Source organism: Abramis brama, assembly GCF_963993115.1.
Source record: "Abramis brama genome assembly, chromosome: 7".
Classification (NCBI taxonomy): domain Eukaryota; kingdom Metazoa; phylum Chordata; class Actinopteri; order Cypriniformes; family Leuciscidae; genus Abramis; species Abramis brama.
This window is the reverse complement of record NC_139969.1, coordinates 28,439,712-28,454,645: the sequence shown is the minus strand read 5'-3', so window position 1 is coordinate 28,454,645 and position 14,934 is coordinate 28,439,712. Positions and strand designations below refer to the sequence as shown.

At 36.1% G+C, this 14,934-nt stretch overlaps 1 protein-coding gene across 2 annotated transcripts; it reads left to right on the top strand.

Annotated features, from left to right (window-relative positions):
• The first annotated feature begins 777 nt into the window (after window positions 1–777).
• On the top strand, window positions 778–14,481 carry LOC311086214 (protein crumbs homolog 1-like). 2 transcript variants are annotated; one of them, XM_084118979.1, is made up of 9 exons: window positions 778–940; window positions 2,112–3,044; window positions 5,399–5,952; window positions 7,962–8,127; window positions 9,921–10,821; window positions 10,942–10,983; window positions 12,486–12,608; window positions 12,803–12,909; window positions 13,012–14,481. In XM_084118979.1, exons 1-9 carry the CDS (start codon window positions 895–897, stop codon window positions 13,053–13,055), a joined length of 2,916 nt encoding a protein of 971 aa, XP_083975105.1. In that variant the 5' UTR covers window positions 778–894; the 3' UTR covers window positions 13,056–14,481. The 2 variants fall into 2 exon arrangements, with proteins under 2 accessions (XP_083975105.1, XP_083975104.1); XM_084118978.1 differs by having other exon boundaries at window positions 12,803–14,481.
• Window positions 14,482–14,934: the final 453 nt, after the last annotated feature.

Genomic DNA, 14,934 nt, shown 5'->3' with positions numbered 1-14,934 from the left:
TGTTATTTAGGCTATACAGTGACCAAATGTTATCTTTTTCTTTACAGTATGGATTCTGTCTCGCGAGTCACGAACCGGCTTTCAAGGCTATTTCTTTCTAACACGCTTCTAATTCCAACTTTGTCGCAGCAGGTAAAAGGGTGATTAAGAATATCCACCCTATGTGCCAGTAAACCGTTTTGTTGCAAAATAACATTCTGTGGGCCTACCTCAAACCATAAAATAAACTTAATAGGCTAACTTTTTTTTCTGATTGGAGCGTTCACCGCGTTCACCAACTCATCATTTGAAAATAATCTTCATTCAAATCTAAATAGTGGATGATGGCTTTATAAGTTCTACTGTCAAATGGCAAATTTACTCTGCAAAGGTGGCAGCACAGAAGGCAATTAGGTGTCTTTACACACACTGTTTAATGCTGCTCAGAGGTGGCATAAATGCATTTACACAGCCATTTTATCTGTATAGCCTATTGTTTAGGCGGGTCAGAGCAGGCATAATTTAGTCTGTCTTTTATGCTGTATTTCATCTTTACTCAGAATTTTGAGCAGGCACAGAGCAACCTTAACTCAGCTGTGTAAAGAAAGATGCCTTAAGATTAGTTAATAACTGCATTTAGATCTGTCTTATCAGAGCATTTGAAGTCCATAAGGTGTGTATGCGTGAGTCTCTCAGATTAGCCTTTGGGACCTGTCCCGTCCCTGGCTTCACACCAGTTCATTACACATGTAAGTGCATTACCATAATCCTAAGGCTTGCTGTGAACCCACTGAAGCCAGTCAGTCCTAAACACAGATGAATGAAGACGAGCTAAGGACGTCTCTGGCGGTAATGGTGTTTTACGAAGCTGCCCTGTCTTCTTCAGAGCTTGTTTTAGGTCTCTAAACTAAAATCATGTCAAGTGCGGCCATATCTTTCTGGATGATATTGCTGTATGCAGGTAATAACAATTTTATCTTGTGGGATAGTTCTGGATTACATTATCGAAACCTGCTTGTTTGTACTTTTTGTAGAAGGTTATTGTTATAGGCATGTTAATAACATTGTGGAATAAATAAGTCTAAGAATGCATAATGCTTTTCTTGCATCAATCCTCACAGTTTAACAGTCTTGGGGATTGTGATTGGCTTGCTTCCATCAAAGCTCAAGATGCTTTCTGGATGATTTTCAAATCATGCTGAAGAACATGATTTTTTTTGTTGTTGAACTTTTGCAGTTCATGCAGCATGAAAGCTGTAAAAAATCATTAAAAAACCCTTTTTGATTAGGCCTATACTTATTGTTGTATAAACTTAACAATTAAAGTTGGTCTGTTCTTTTATCAAACATAATACAATAATTTTGATAAACTAAAAAAAAAAGTTTTTTACTGGTGAATCCAAGTTCAATAATCATTTTAAGTTAAGCTGAGCATTAACATTAGATAATACTGATGTAGAACATTTTTATTTTGTATACTAATTGAAATCTTTATGTCATAATAAGTCCCCATGCTTTGAGCAAAAACACATGCTATTTAATATTTTAAGTTGGTCATACTTTAAGTTTTTAACTTTTTCTAAATTCAATAGTTCAATCAGCCTAAAATAGTGTTTGTCTGACAAAATGAAAGTTGTTTTTTACAGTGATGCTGTCATTAGCAAAAGAACATACCAAATACTACAAAAATCTGAAATTCTTGTTGATTTTTCTCTCAAATTGTCATGCCCAGAAACATAATGCGTTACGGGAAAACATGTTTTAAAGGGGTAAGGGCTAAAAACAAAAATCCTGTTTATCACTTACTCATCCTCATGTCGGTCCAAACATGCATGACTCATGAAGATGATAGTTCAAAAAATGTCTGTGTTTTTCATCCATATAATGAAAGTCAATGGGGTCCAAAACATCACAGGACACCAGTGACTTTCAAACAGCTGCAAATTTTTTCATTCTTCTGATGTGTTCCACAGAACAAAGTCATACAGGTTTGGAACGACATGAAAGATGAGTAAATGACAACATAATTTCCATTTTTTGAGTGAATGTGATATCTCCAAGTCAGATATGAAGTCAACCAGTATTGATTATGTTCATGCAAAGTCTTGAAACTTGTTTCTTCTCTGCCTCAGGAATCTCCAGTGGGTGTGAAACAAACCCGTGCATGAATGGTGGTGTGTGCGTGAATCAGGATGGACAATTCAAATGTCAGTGTTCCCAAGAGAGCTATAATGGACACCTCTATGGGGGGCCGAACTGCATGGTAGTCCTGCTAGGCTGTGAGCGTCATTGGTGCCCGAACGGCGCCACTTGCCATCCATACCTGGACAAAGGACGACATCGATACAGCTGCATCTGCCCTGAGGGCTTAGTTGGAACAAAGTGCCAGACGTCCACCACCTTCTCTTTTGAAGAAAGTGGATTTATCCAGGTCCAGACCATCCTCACTAACGCTTTTGAGCCCTTGAATGCCACTCTGAGTTTTCGCACATTCCAGGAAGTGGCCACTCTGCTCCAGTGCCAAGTTGAAGATCAGCTTCTTACGCTGGAGTTAGTGGATGGAAAACTACGGCATACATTGCAGAGAGCCCAGGACACGGAAAGCATTCTTCTAGAGCTCCCAGCGAGGGTTTCCGATGGCCGCTGGCACACGGCGAAGGCCTCGCTGCACAACAGCATGTTTGGGCTGAGTCTTAGAGACCCGTCTTGTCCTGGAGACACCTGTGACATGGAAGTGCAGATAGATCAAGCAGAGCCCGAACTGGGTTCAGGTCTATCAGAGTTGACTGTGATACAGAATCTCTACATTGGTGGAAGAGGAGAGCAAGGGGCTGGTTCAAGCTTTCTGGGATGTATGCGGGATGTGTGGTTGGATTCACACATAGTGGTGCCTGGATTGGGACCGCAGGCTCCCATTAAGCAATTTAATGTGAAACAGGACTGCGGTGACTGGGACCAATGCAAGGAAAACCCATGCCAGAACAGAGGCAGATGTGTCAAGACAGGATGGAGGAGTTTTAGCTGTGAATGCCATCGGCCTTATGAGGGCAAGAACTGTTTAGAGGGTATGATCTTTTTTTTTAATCCTACTCCAGTTTACTTGTAAACAAGCTATGGGTTGGACTTCATGTAGAATAGACACAATTGTGGATTTAGATACTTAAACAGGACCTATTGTGCTTTTTTCGCATTTGCAACTTACTTTAGTGTGTAATGTTGCTGTTTGAGAATGAAAAAGGTCTGCAAAGTTGCAAAACACAAAGTCACTCCAAAGGGAGTTATTGTATCAGTGCGCACTGTTTCTGAAATCCCTGAAACGCCTCCATTGCAGTCTCGAGTTTTTTGCGAGAAAGTATATCTCACAATATTCCTCATTTAAATAATTCCCGCCCAACCACAGTTATTGTAAGGGGCGTGATATTTCCCAAACACGCTCTAAGCAGTTGACCAATCACAACACACTGGTCCAGCCGACCAATCAGAGCACATTGTGCTTTTCAGAAGGAGTGGCTTCATAGAGACAGGAACTAAACAGAGTGTTACTGACAGACTGTGAATGAAGTGACTATAAAGCATGAAATCCTATTCTAGTAGACCCCAAAAACAAAATCAAGACTTTGTAAAAGGGCATAAATCACATTTTAAATGTAAGAATGTACACACAGTTGCCCTAACAGAGTGTAGTTTATCACTTATGATCCTTTAATGTTGAAACCTGAAAGTGTTAGTTTGAAAATGTATCATTTAAAACGACACAAACTTCTTTGTTAAATGTTGTGCAAAGAGAAGTGTGCTTGAGCTCAATAATTGTCATTTATTTTGATATATGCAATGACATTTACACATTTTTAAGTGTGGCTTAAGTGACGTTCCAAACCAAGAGTTTCTTTCTTCTGCTGAACACAAAAGAATATTTTAAAGAATGTCAGCAATATAGTTGTTGACTATATACAACAATATAGTTGTTGTTGTCCATCAACTGTTTGATTACAGACATTCTTCAAAATATCTTCTTTTGTGTTCAACAGAAGAAAGAAACTCATACAGGTTTGGAACGACATGAGATGGAGTAAATGATGACAGAATTTCCATTTTTGGGTGAACTATGCCTTTAAATATGCAAATACTGTAGTTTGAGCTACAAATTTGAATACTATTTAAAGTAGCCTATTTCTGCTTAAACCTAGATACAATTTTAAATAATTTAAAAAGTTCATCTTTCCTGATCACCATTTATCTCTACAACAACGTCACTGCTTAGCAAAGAATCTAAATTTAGCACCCCTCAGAGGGTCAAATTTAGTCCCAAGACATAGAATGAGATTAGAGCGCTAAATGAAACAGCCATCTACAAACACCGAGACGTAAACATGCCAAAGCAGAAGGACTGCCAAGGGAAGGTTAAAATCAGCCACACCTGAACTGTGGATTATAGAAACGTGATATAAACAGGCACGTTTAATCCATGCTAACTTTAAATTTCCTGCTAAGAAAGCTGCCGTCAATGATTAATTTAAAACTTTGTCAGTGAGAAAAACAATTTTTTCTGTGTGAGGAACAGGTATGCGACAGAACATATTTATCGAACTCTATTTTTGGAAACATTCCATTTAGTCATAATTTTCTTATTATTATTATTGTTATTATTATTATTACAACCACCACAACAATAAGAAAAATATATGTATAATAATTTATGTATTGTTAATTATTATACATATATTTCTATTATTATTGTTGTGGTTGTTGTAATCATTTTTTGTTGTAGTTAATTTTTTACAATAAACAATTATTTCCATTTTACTGTTACATTTTATTTTGATTATTATTATTGTTATTATTTTTAGCAGAATTAATAACAATAATAATAGAAACATATTTGGAATAATATTAACATTTATATAATAAAAAAATATTTTGAATAATATGAATAATTATTACTACATTTAGAAATATTCAATTTTGTTATATTTGACTGTTTGTCTTATTATTATTACAATAATAATAATAATTAATGTATTTATCATAATAATCCATTTTGTTAAATTTGACTGTCACATTTTATTTAGATTATTATAGTTGTTGTTGTTATTAACAACATTATTGTTATTATTATTTTTGTTATTATTATCAACACTATATTTGAAATAATATTACAAATTATAATTTTGTACAACAACAACAACAATAATATATTTATTATTAAATAGTATTAATAATTATAACTCTTTAGAAATATTCAATTTTGTTATATTTGATTTGATATCATAATTATAATTATAATAAAATTGCAAATAATAATAATAATTATCTATTTTGAATAATGTTAATAATTATATCTTAATATTTAGAAATGTCCCATTTTGTTTGTTACATATTATTATAACATGCACTCATTTTGATCTATTTGATTTTGTAGAGTATGTAGCTGCGAGGTTTGGCAATGAAGATTTGGAGAGCCACGCTCTGTTCAGGGTGGATGAAGACGACCCAGGTGACAGCACTACCGTGTCCATGTTCGTCCGCACGCGCCGCTCACAGGGCCTGCTCCTCGTCCTCTCCAACAGCACCAGTCAGTACCTCCGTGTCTGGCTGGAGGATGGAAAGGTCAAAGTTCAAATCAACAACTTTGAAAGCCTGCTAGGAAGGGAAATGGTCAACGATGGCCACTTTCATCTCATAACTGTGCTTGTGGAACCCGAATCCCTGTCCCTGTTTATGTCTGCTAAGAGCCAGGGTCGCGTCCCGATCCGTCGTGTGCTGGTCCATGCTGGGGACGCAGTACATGTGGGAGGCTTACCGGATCGCCGTGCATCGCTAGCCTTTGGGGGATACTTTAAGGGCTGTATCCAAGACCTCCGTATGAATAGCAGACGCCTGCAGTTCTACCCAGTCAGTGTCCCGGTGAGCTCCTACAGGCTCCAGAGTTTGCTGGAAGTCACACGCGGCTGTACTGGCGACGACTCCTGCAGTGTAAGAGACGTTTACAGATCTATTACGGTGCTGCTATAAAGTGTGGTCCAAATTTGCAATTTATTCTGGACAAGAAGATATCCAACTGACAGGAAAGGTTGATGTGGTCGACATGAAAAGTATGAAGGACTAAAAATGACAGAACGAAAAATAAAATAAAAAATAAAAAAAAGTAGAAATAAATAAATAAATGCAGAAATAATAGTGAACATAAATACATTTTGGTAATATAAATGGCTATTTCTGTATTTTTACATGTATTTATTTATTTATTTATGCATTTTTATATGTATTTATTTATGTATTTATACATTTATTTATATATTTATGTATTTATATATTTATTTATTTATATATGTATTTATTTATACATTTATTTATCTTTTGTCAAACTGTAAACTCTTGTCAGACTGTAACCTACAACTGTCACCCAACCAAAATCACACAGACACGCTGTTTAAAAGCCAAAATGACAAGAAAAAACATAAAAACGAATGAAAACTGATAACCGCAATGCATTGCAATGGACGAGGAAGGAACCAGAGAATGTCCGAGTGTATTGGGTTAGCTATGCGTACTGTGATTGGCTCATCGCGTTTGGGGGCGTGGCTTAGCCATTGGTCAATTAGCATACATGCCCAGGGAAAAATAAATGTAGAAATGTGGAAATACAGAAATAAATAAATGTAGAAATGTGGAAATACAGAAATAAATAAATGTAGGAATAAATAAATGTATAAATAAATACATATATAAATATATAAATAAATAAATATATAAATACATAAATATATAAATAAATGTATAAATACATAAATAAATACATATAGAAATGCATAAATTAATAAATAAATACATGTAAAAATACAGAAATAGCCATTTATATTACCAAAATGTATTTATTTTCACTATTATTTCTGCATTTATTTATTTATTTCTACTTTTATTTATTTATTTATTTATTTATTTTTCGTTCTGTCATTTTTAGTCCTTCATAGAAAAGTGACCAGTAATGGCATATTTTGCTTTTATCTGGGTGATACTATAATGGACGGGCTTGGGAAAAAAAAAACATATTCAGACAGTTTCATAGCAGAAACAATTATCAGAATTAGCACTTAGAATTTCGCATTATCAGCAACAATATTTGTTTAAATATTTTGTATCTATTATGAATGATTTAATGAATATTCAAATATGATGAATATTTACATCATTTACAGTGTTCACTGTTCTGGAATACTAATGCTCGAACCATATCAAGAATTTGTGCACATTTAGAAGTATGCAAAACTTTCATAAATATTCAGGTAATATGAATGATCACACCATTCACAATATTTAAAAATCTGGAATAATGATACTTGACTTCAACCAAATCTTTTTAGAAAGATGCTAAACATCCTAAATATGTTAAATAGTTTTGATATTTTGTCAACTTTATTCATAATTATGAATCATTTTATAAATATTCTTGTATTATGAATTGTTACATCATTCACAATGTTCACAATTCTGGAATAAGGTTATACTTTTATACACTTAAAATGCGTGACTATTTTGTAAACTTCAAATATTATGAATCCTATAAAAATGTTCATGTAGTATTATGAATGATCACATCATTCAGAATTTTCGTAATTCTGGAATAATTATGCTTTGCTTGATCCAAACCTTTATAGAAATTGGCTTAACTTTCGAAATATGTTTGACTATTTTGTAAACATCAAATATGATGAATCCTTTGATAAATATTCATATGTTATGAATTATTACATAATTCAATCACAGTGTTTGTAATTCAGGAAGATGCTTTAGACCATTTTGCTGTTTGAGACAGACCCCAAAGGCCTGTGGACAGCAGTTTGAGAAAAAAAAGCAAACGACTATTAAGTGAAATTGAAGGACAGCACAGCAGAGTCTTCTTCAAGATTTAACATGTGAATGAATCTTGATCGTTTAAAAGGACAGTATGTACTGTAATGAATGATTGTGAGTATCTCTTCTAGATCAATCCCTGCTTGAATGGAGGTGTGTGCTACTCCATGTGGGATGATTTCACATGCAGTTGTCCACCTAATACAGCAGGGCGACGCTGTGAGGAAGTCAAGTGGTGTGAGCTGTCTCCATGTCCCGCCGCTGCCATGTGTCAAGCACACACTCAGGGTTTTGAATGTAAGTATGAATATGTAAATGTTCCAAGAGCAGTTGTCCTTATCTGAACTGTTTTTCTGAGTAAAAGCGGTAAGGAAAAAAGCATTAATACATCTATGGAACATATCCTCAAGTTCAGTTATATAATTGATAATTGTCATGTGTAGCTGATAGGGGTGTAACGATACCATCATGTCACGATTCGATACATATCACGATACTGAACTCACAATATATTATTGCGATACTCCAAGACAAATGGTAAAAGGTTAACAAAAAATTTACTGTTGATTAAAATGCTCAACTTGGTGTTACATTGGGGGTATAAATGAATAGGCTTGGACTGGATACCCAATGCACACAATGGTGACACCAGAATAAAAATGTTCATGATTCTGAAGCTGAAAACAGAATTATTTTAGACGAATATGCTTGCACTCTGTCACTGACTAGATATATTGAAAATAATGTAGGCCACTTTTTACTGGTAACATCAGACATTTGGCATTATCAGGACCCACAAATATTCCCCCATTGCATTATTATACGTTATATTCAACATTATATATAGTACTTTAATGTATTACTGACACCAAAACTCTGTAAACTTAATTTTTTTTTGTCACACAGTAATTTTCATTTTTGGTTTCACAATACACATTGTCACTATCCACGATACATATTGTTGCATTTTTGTATTCCAATATGTTGTGACACGATAAACTGTTGCACCCCTAGTAGATATACTAGAGGATTTATGAAAGCCTTGAAAGATTATCCTTTGTTAGATTTGCCAAGCCATATGTGTCTGCCCTGAGGCATTGCATGAAGCGTGTTAATGACATGCACACATGATCTCACAGAAATTAAATATGGTGCTGAGGGCTTACACTTTGGAGGTAAAATAAAAGAATTATAATTATAGACAAGTCGTTCTGGCTCCAGGACCCCCATTGTCTTTTTTTACAACAATAATCAAAGGTCCCATGGCTTTTCTATTGTTTTGTGATTTAATATGAGGATTAAGGATAAAGATTGTTTTTTATATATTTTTACTCACATAATTTCTACTAGATAAAGTATTTTAGGGCTTGGCATAACTTAATGTATATTCTTTATAAGTATTCCCATAAAGAAACTATGAAAACTTTATATATATATTGTTTTGTTTTGTTACAGCTTGTTGTTCAGCTATTTTATTTGATATTGTTATTATTATTATTATTGTTATCATTAACAACAACAACAACAATAATATTAATAATTATAACTATTTAGAAATATTCAGTTTTGTTATATTTGATTTTATACAATTATTATTAGTAGTAGTAGTAATAATAATACTGCTAATAATAATAATTATATATGTTAATGAAAACCTTACTTGAAATAGAATTAACATTTACTGAAATAAAATAAAACAAAATTGTGTATATATATATATATATATATATATATATATATATATATATATATTTATATATATATATATACTGTATATAAACAATGATAGTATCTTAATGATACTAAAATAACACTGGTACTGTCTAAATTGCTATTGCTAGACAAAACATTGCCAAAAAAAGTTGTTTAATCCATTTTAAAGTAAGTAAACATTAATGTAAAAAGTGTGAAACACTGTAAACAGCTTCTAAAGGCAAATAAGATATGTAGTCGCTTATGGAAACATAATTATGGATGTATATGTAAATTCTGGTTAAATATATTTATATATTTGCAATAAAAGAGTTTTGGAGAAATAGATAATCTTTAGTAAAGAGTTGATTGATGCTTCTTTCCTGCTCGTTTTGCAGGTGTGGTCAATGTCAGCCTCCGAAGTGACAGCCACATAATCACCTATCGTGGCAATGGAAAAATAAAGCGATATCTCAGCAGCATTTCAATACATTTCCGTACCAGGCAACAGAACGCGACTCTACTACATGCTGAGCGGGATGCTCAATTTATTACCATTTCTATCCAAGACGGACACGTGGTTTTAGAGCTGCAGGGAGAAGAACAATCTTCGTATATACACAGTCTGGACCTGGTTAGTGATGGACAGTGGCACAGGGCAGACTTCAGCATGGACAACCCAGCCTTACAGTCATCCAGATGGAGACTGGTTCTGGATGAGCACTGGGAGAAACCCTCCATCTCAATTACAGCCTCAGAAGATCTGGATTTCCTGAGAGAAGATGTGGACATCATCTTGGGGGGGTTGGGACCCAATTCGGAGGGCAATTTCGCTGGCTGTCTTGGTTTGGTGGAGATTGGTGGCCTTGCATTGCCATATTACAGCGACATGGAGATGAACCTTCCCAGGCCCCAGGAAGAGCACTTTCTGAGAACCTCTGCCACTCCCTACTTTGGCTGCTGGGGATCTAATGTCTGTGAGCCTGACCCATGCCAAAATGGTGGGGTTTGTGAAGATCTGTTCGACCTTTTCAAGTGCATTTGCCCATCTGATTGGGATGGCCAACTCTGTGAACTGACTCTAGACACTTGTGCCTCAAACCCTTGTGTCCACGGAGCCTGCAGAAGGGTGTCAGCAGGATACGAGTGCTCGTGTGATGTGGGCTACACCGGCCGACACTGTGAAATGGTGGTGGACGTATGCGCCAACCACAAGTGCAGCAATGGTGGAATATGCCTAAGAGGACTGAAACGCTACGCATGTCTCTGTCCGAGAAACACGACTGGACCTTTCTGCAGGTGAAGATGTTTCCCATGCTCACCCCTCCAATGCATCTCTCGACACACAAGTTCTTCTGCAATGTCTTGAAATTTTGACATTCTTAGATATTTGCGTGTTAAATTCCATTTCTATTTCAGGGAGAGAGTTCCAGAACTTCCATGGTATATCGACAGGTTTCCGTGAGTTTGACTTCTTACAATATGCATTAAAGGTGCTGTAAGCCAAAGCCTTTACATGTTAGAAATGGTCCTTCACAAGGGAGTGATCATATTTGAGGTCCTTGGCATTCACGTTTGAAAACCCCAGCCAACCAATATTAGCCAGCCCGAAAAAGCAAAGTATTGACGACAGAGGGCGTTTCTGATTGGCTAGAAAAAAAATTCTGACTCTATTTTTTTGCATTCACAGTTTTCTATTTAACACATCTATTTCAGTGATGTGTCTGCTAGTTTAATGTGTAAATTAAAATAAACAATTAGAGTAGGCTATATGTTAAGGTTGGCTGCTCAAAATTGTTACTTTTTGACTTATCTTTAGAAATATAGGGCCCTATTTTAACGATCTAAGCGTATGGTCTAAAGCAGGGATGGGCAACTTTGGTCCTGGAGGGCCACTGTCCTACAGAGTTTAGCTCCAACGCTGAAAAAATCACCTGCCTGTAATTTTCTAGTAATCCTGAGGACCTTGATTAGCTTGTTCAGGTGTGTTTGAATAAGGTTGAAGCTAAACTCTGTAGGACACTGGCCCTCCAGGACCGAAGTTGCCCATCCCTGGTCTAAAGCGCAGGGTGCAAGTGCACTTAGGGCGTGTCCGAATCCACTTTTGCTAGTTTAACGACGGGAAAAATGGTCGGTGCGCCCGGCGCATGGTCTAAAAGCGTTGTCCCTATTCACCTAATGAGCAATGGGTGTGTTTGGGCGTAACGTGAAATAAACCAATCAGAGTCTCATCTCCCATTCCCTTTAAAAGCCAGTTGTGCTTACGCCATGGCGGATTCACTATTTACATGGCGGAATTTGCAAGCGGAAAAACTGAACGCGTCTCCAGAGAGGAAACGGATCTGCTCGCGCGCGAGGATAAATAACAAAAAAATAAATACTACTATTGACTTTAGACCAGGTTTTTGTTGGTCAATGATGCAGTCTATTTCAGTTGCCTAAAAATAGCACAAATGGGCGCAAATGCATTTGCTATTTAAACAACGTGGCGCAGGACGTGAAAATGATAACTGCGTCGGGCTGAAACTAGCAAAAAACACTTGCGTCGCGCCTGGCGCCACTTTGCACCAGGTGAATGATCGGGTGAATGATAGTTTCAAAATCACTCATCTCTCTAAATGTAAAAGTATAGCAGAGTCCTATAACAATAATGGCACAGAGTAACAATATTGTTGGAATCACTTTCACAGCAATATGTTCCAGTTGATTAAAAAGATAAAAACATTGATCAGCCATTCAGAATCCATTCTGCTTTAAAGAGCTTGAGCATTTAAAGAGGCAGACAACTTAACTGCAGCGTGCACTTATAATAATATTGTGCGTTGGTTTGGATGCTAATACAGTTATCTTTATAGTTATCATTCTTGGTGTGAACGGGCCTGGAGTATTAATAGAACAGAACTGTAGTAAGTCAAAAATGAAGTATGTACCAAGCCTCATCCTTTTATCATATTTTTCTCTAGATACCCTAAACTTCCTGTGTCTTTCTGTGGGAATGAGAGATGGAACTACAGTTGCTTCAATGGTGGGAATTGCTCCTCTGTAGAGGATACTTGTGAATGTCTACCTGGATTCGCTGGACAATGGTAAAAATATTAAACCACAGAGGTTCAATTTATGTGATAGCACGTGAATGGGTGAAAACCTATTGATGAGAAGTGTGCTATTTTTTTCTCTCAGCGATCATACTTAATGGCAAACCTACTGTTTATAATGTGCCATAAGATGGCTCTTCACTGTGTCAATCTCTCCATCTGAGATGACTGATTTTCTTTGACAGGTGCGAGCTGGAGGTGGATGAATGTGCATCTGACCCCTGCCTTAACGGAGGCTTCTGCCGTAACCTGATCAACAGGTTCCAGTGTGTGTGCGAGATGAGCTTTGCAGGTGACCACTGTCAGATTGACGTCAGTGACTTCTACGTCTATGTGTTCCTGCTCCTGTGGCAGAATATCTTCCAGCTGTTGTCATACCTCATTTTGCGTTTAGATGATGACCCAGAGGTTGAATGGAACGCAGCCAATGATGACTAGGACTAAAAACAGTTCCTTCTCAGGCACTCTGAGGACTCTTGAGGAAGATGTGGCGTGATGTTGAATGGACACAAATACGCGAAGGCCTTTAAAGGGGTCCTAGTATGCTTCTTTATTTTCAACTTTCTAGTGTGTAATGTTGCTGTTTGAGAATGAAAAAGGTCTGAAAAGTTACAAAACACAAAGTCACTCCAAAGGGAGTTATTCTCTGTATCAGTGCGCACTGTTTCTGAAATCCCTGAAACGCCTCCATTGTAGTCTTGAGTTTTCTTACGGGAAAGTACACCTCACAATATTCCTCATTTAAATAATTTCTGGCCAAGGTACAGTATAAGCAAAAAAATAAAACAATTGGGGGGTGGCCTGTTGCCTTACTTGTGTTTTGAAACTAGTGGTTATGGTAAGGTGTGTGACATTTGCGAAACACACTCTAAGCGGTTGACCAACCACAACACACTGTTCCAGCCCACCAATCACAGCACATTGTGCTTTTCAGAAGGAGGGGCTTCATAGAGACAGGAACTGAACTGGGGTGCGTTTCCCGTACAATGACGTAACTCGCTGGTTCACTACCATAGTTTGATGCATCGTTGGAGAAATCAACTAGCTAGTCACGACTCTTTCCCGAAACCATATTGTCGCAAAGTGGTGGTTTATGACGTCGCGCATGTGGTGGAGTAATAACTTCTTTTAATGAAACTGTTTGAGATCGAATTAACGCTAGATGTTTTGATATAAATTACATACATGGCATCTGAGGAGTATTTCTCATTTTTCTCAGGTATTTTGCTTTATTTCCAGACTCAATCATAGGCTTGTTCTTACATAGTAAAGTCTCTTACTTTAAATCTCTTGACAAACTAAAAGACGTAAATGATATTTGTATGTATTCTAAATAAAAAACACGGGTTGTACTGAATGTCAGCTTGCTTATTTTGCTCAAGATATGGATTGAGTCCACATGTCATGAAAACATGAAACTATGCTTCTAACCACAGGTCGAGAGCTGTCGTTCCAACCACACAACTTTGCGATGCTGTTTGCGAATGTTCGTTGGAACTATGGTTTCGGGAAACACCGACTCGTTGAACTATGCTGATAATGACGGAACTTGCGAACATAGTTGGCTAACGATGCTTTTGGGAAATGCACCAGAGCATTACTGACAGATTGTGAAGAGAGGTGCTGCAACAATGTCAAATATGTGGAAATATATATATTTTTTTTATCAATCATGAAATCGTATTTTAGTAGACACCAAAAACAAAATCATGCATTTCAAAATGGTCATAATAGCTCCCCTTTAAATATTATTAGAGGTCATTATGAGTCTGTTTTCTGAATCAAATGTAGTTTAAGAACCAATTAGTGAGAAAACCAATATATGATTTTTAATTCCATCATTAAATGATTTTTTTTTTATCAACTGGTGTTCTGATTTATGAATTTATTTTGATGTGTAATGTTATTTTTGAAGTAAATATGCAATCCTAGCCTTTTATATCTCCATGATTAAATGACTGCATTAGCTTTCCATTGTTTTACCCCATTTAGCAGATTTAGTTTTGAAATCTAATAAACTAATCACAAAAATAAGAGCATTCAATATTTAGTTGTTTCTATGCAGCAGCTGTGTATATTATAGTTTTGGTTTTGCTTATGAATCCGTGATTGACAACAGGTTTCAAACATAAATTTAAAGTATTTAAATGTCTGTGTTGATTGTTGAATGGCTGTTATTTTATTTTTTTATTTTTTTGAGACCAGAATATCACAGAGATTAACAGAGACTGTTAATGGTTTGAAGATCTTTCTTAAAAGGAAATGAAGGGCCAACATTGGCCATTAAATAACATATTAGTAAATCTTCTACTCACTA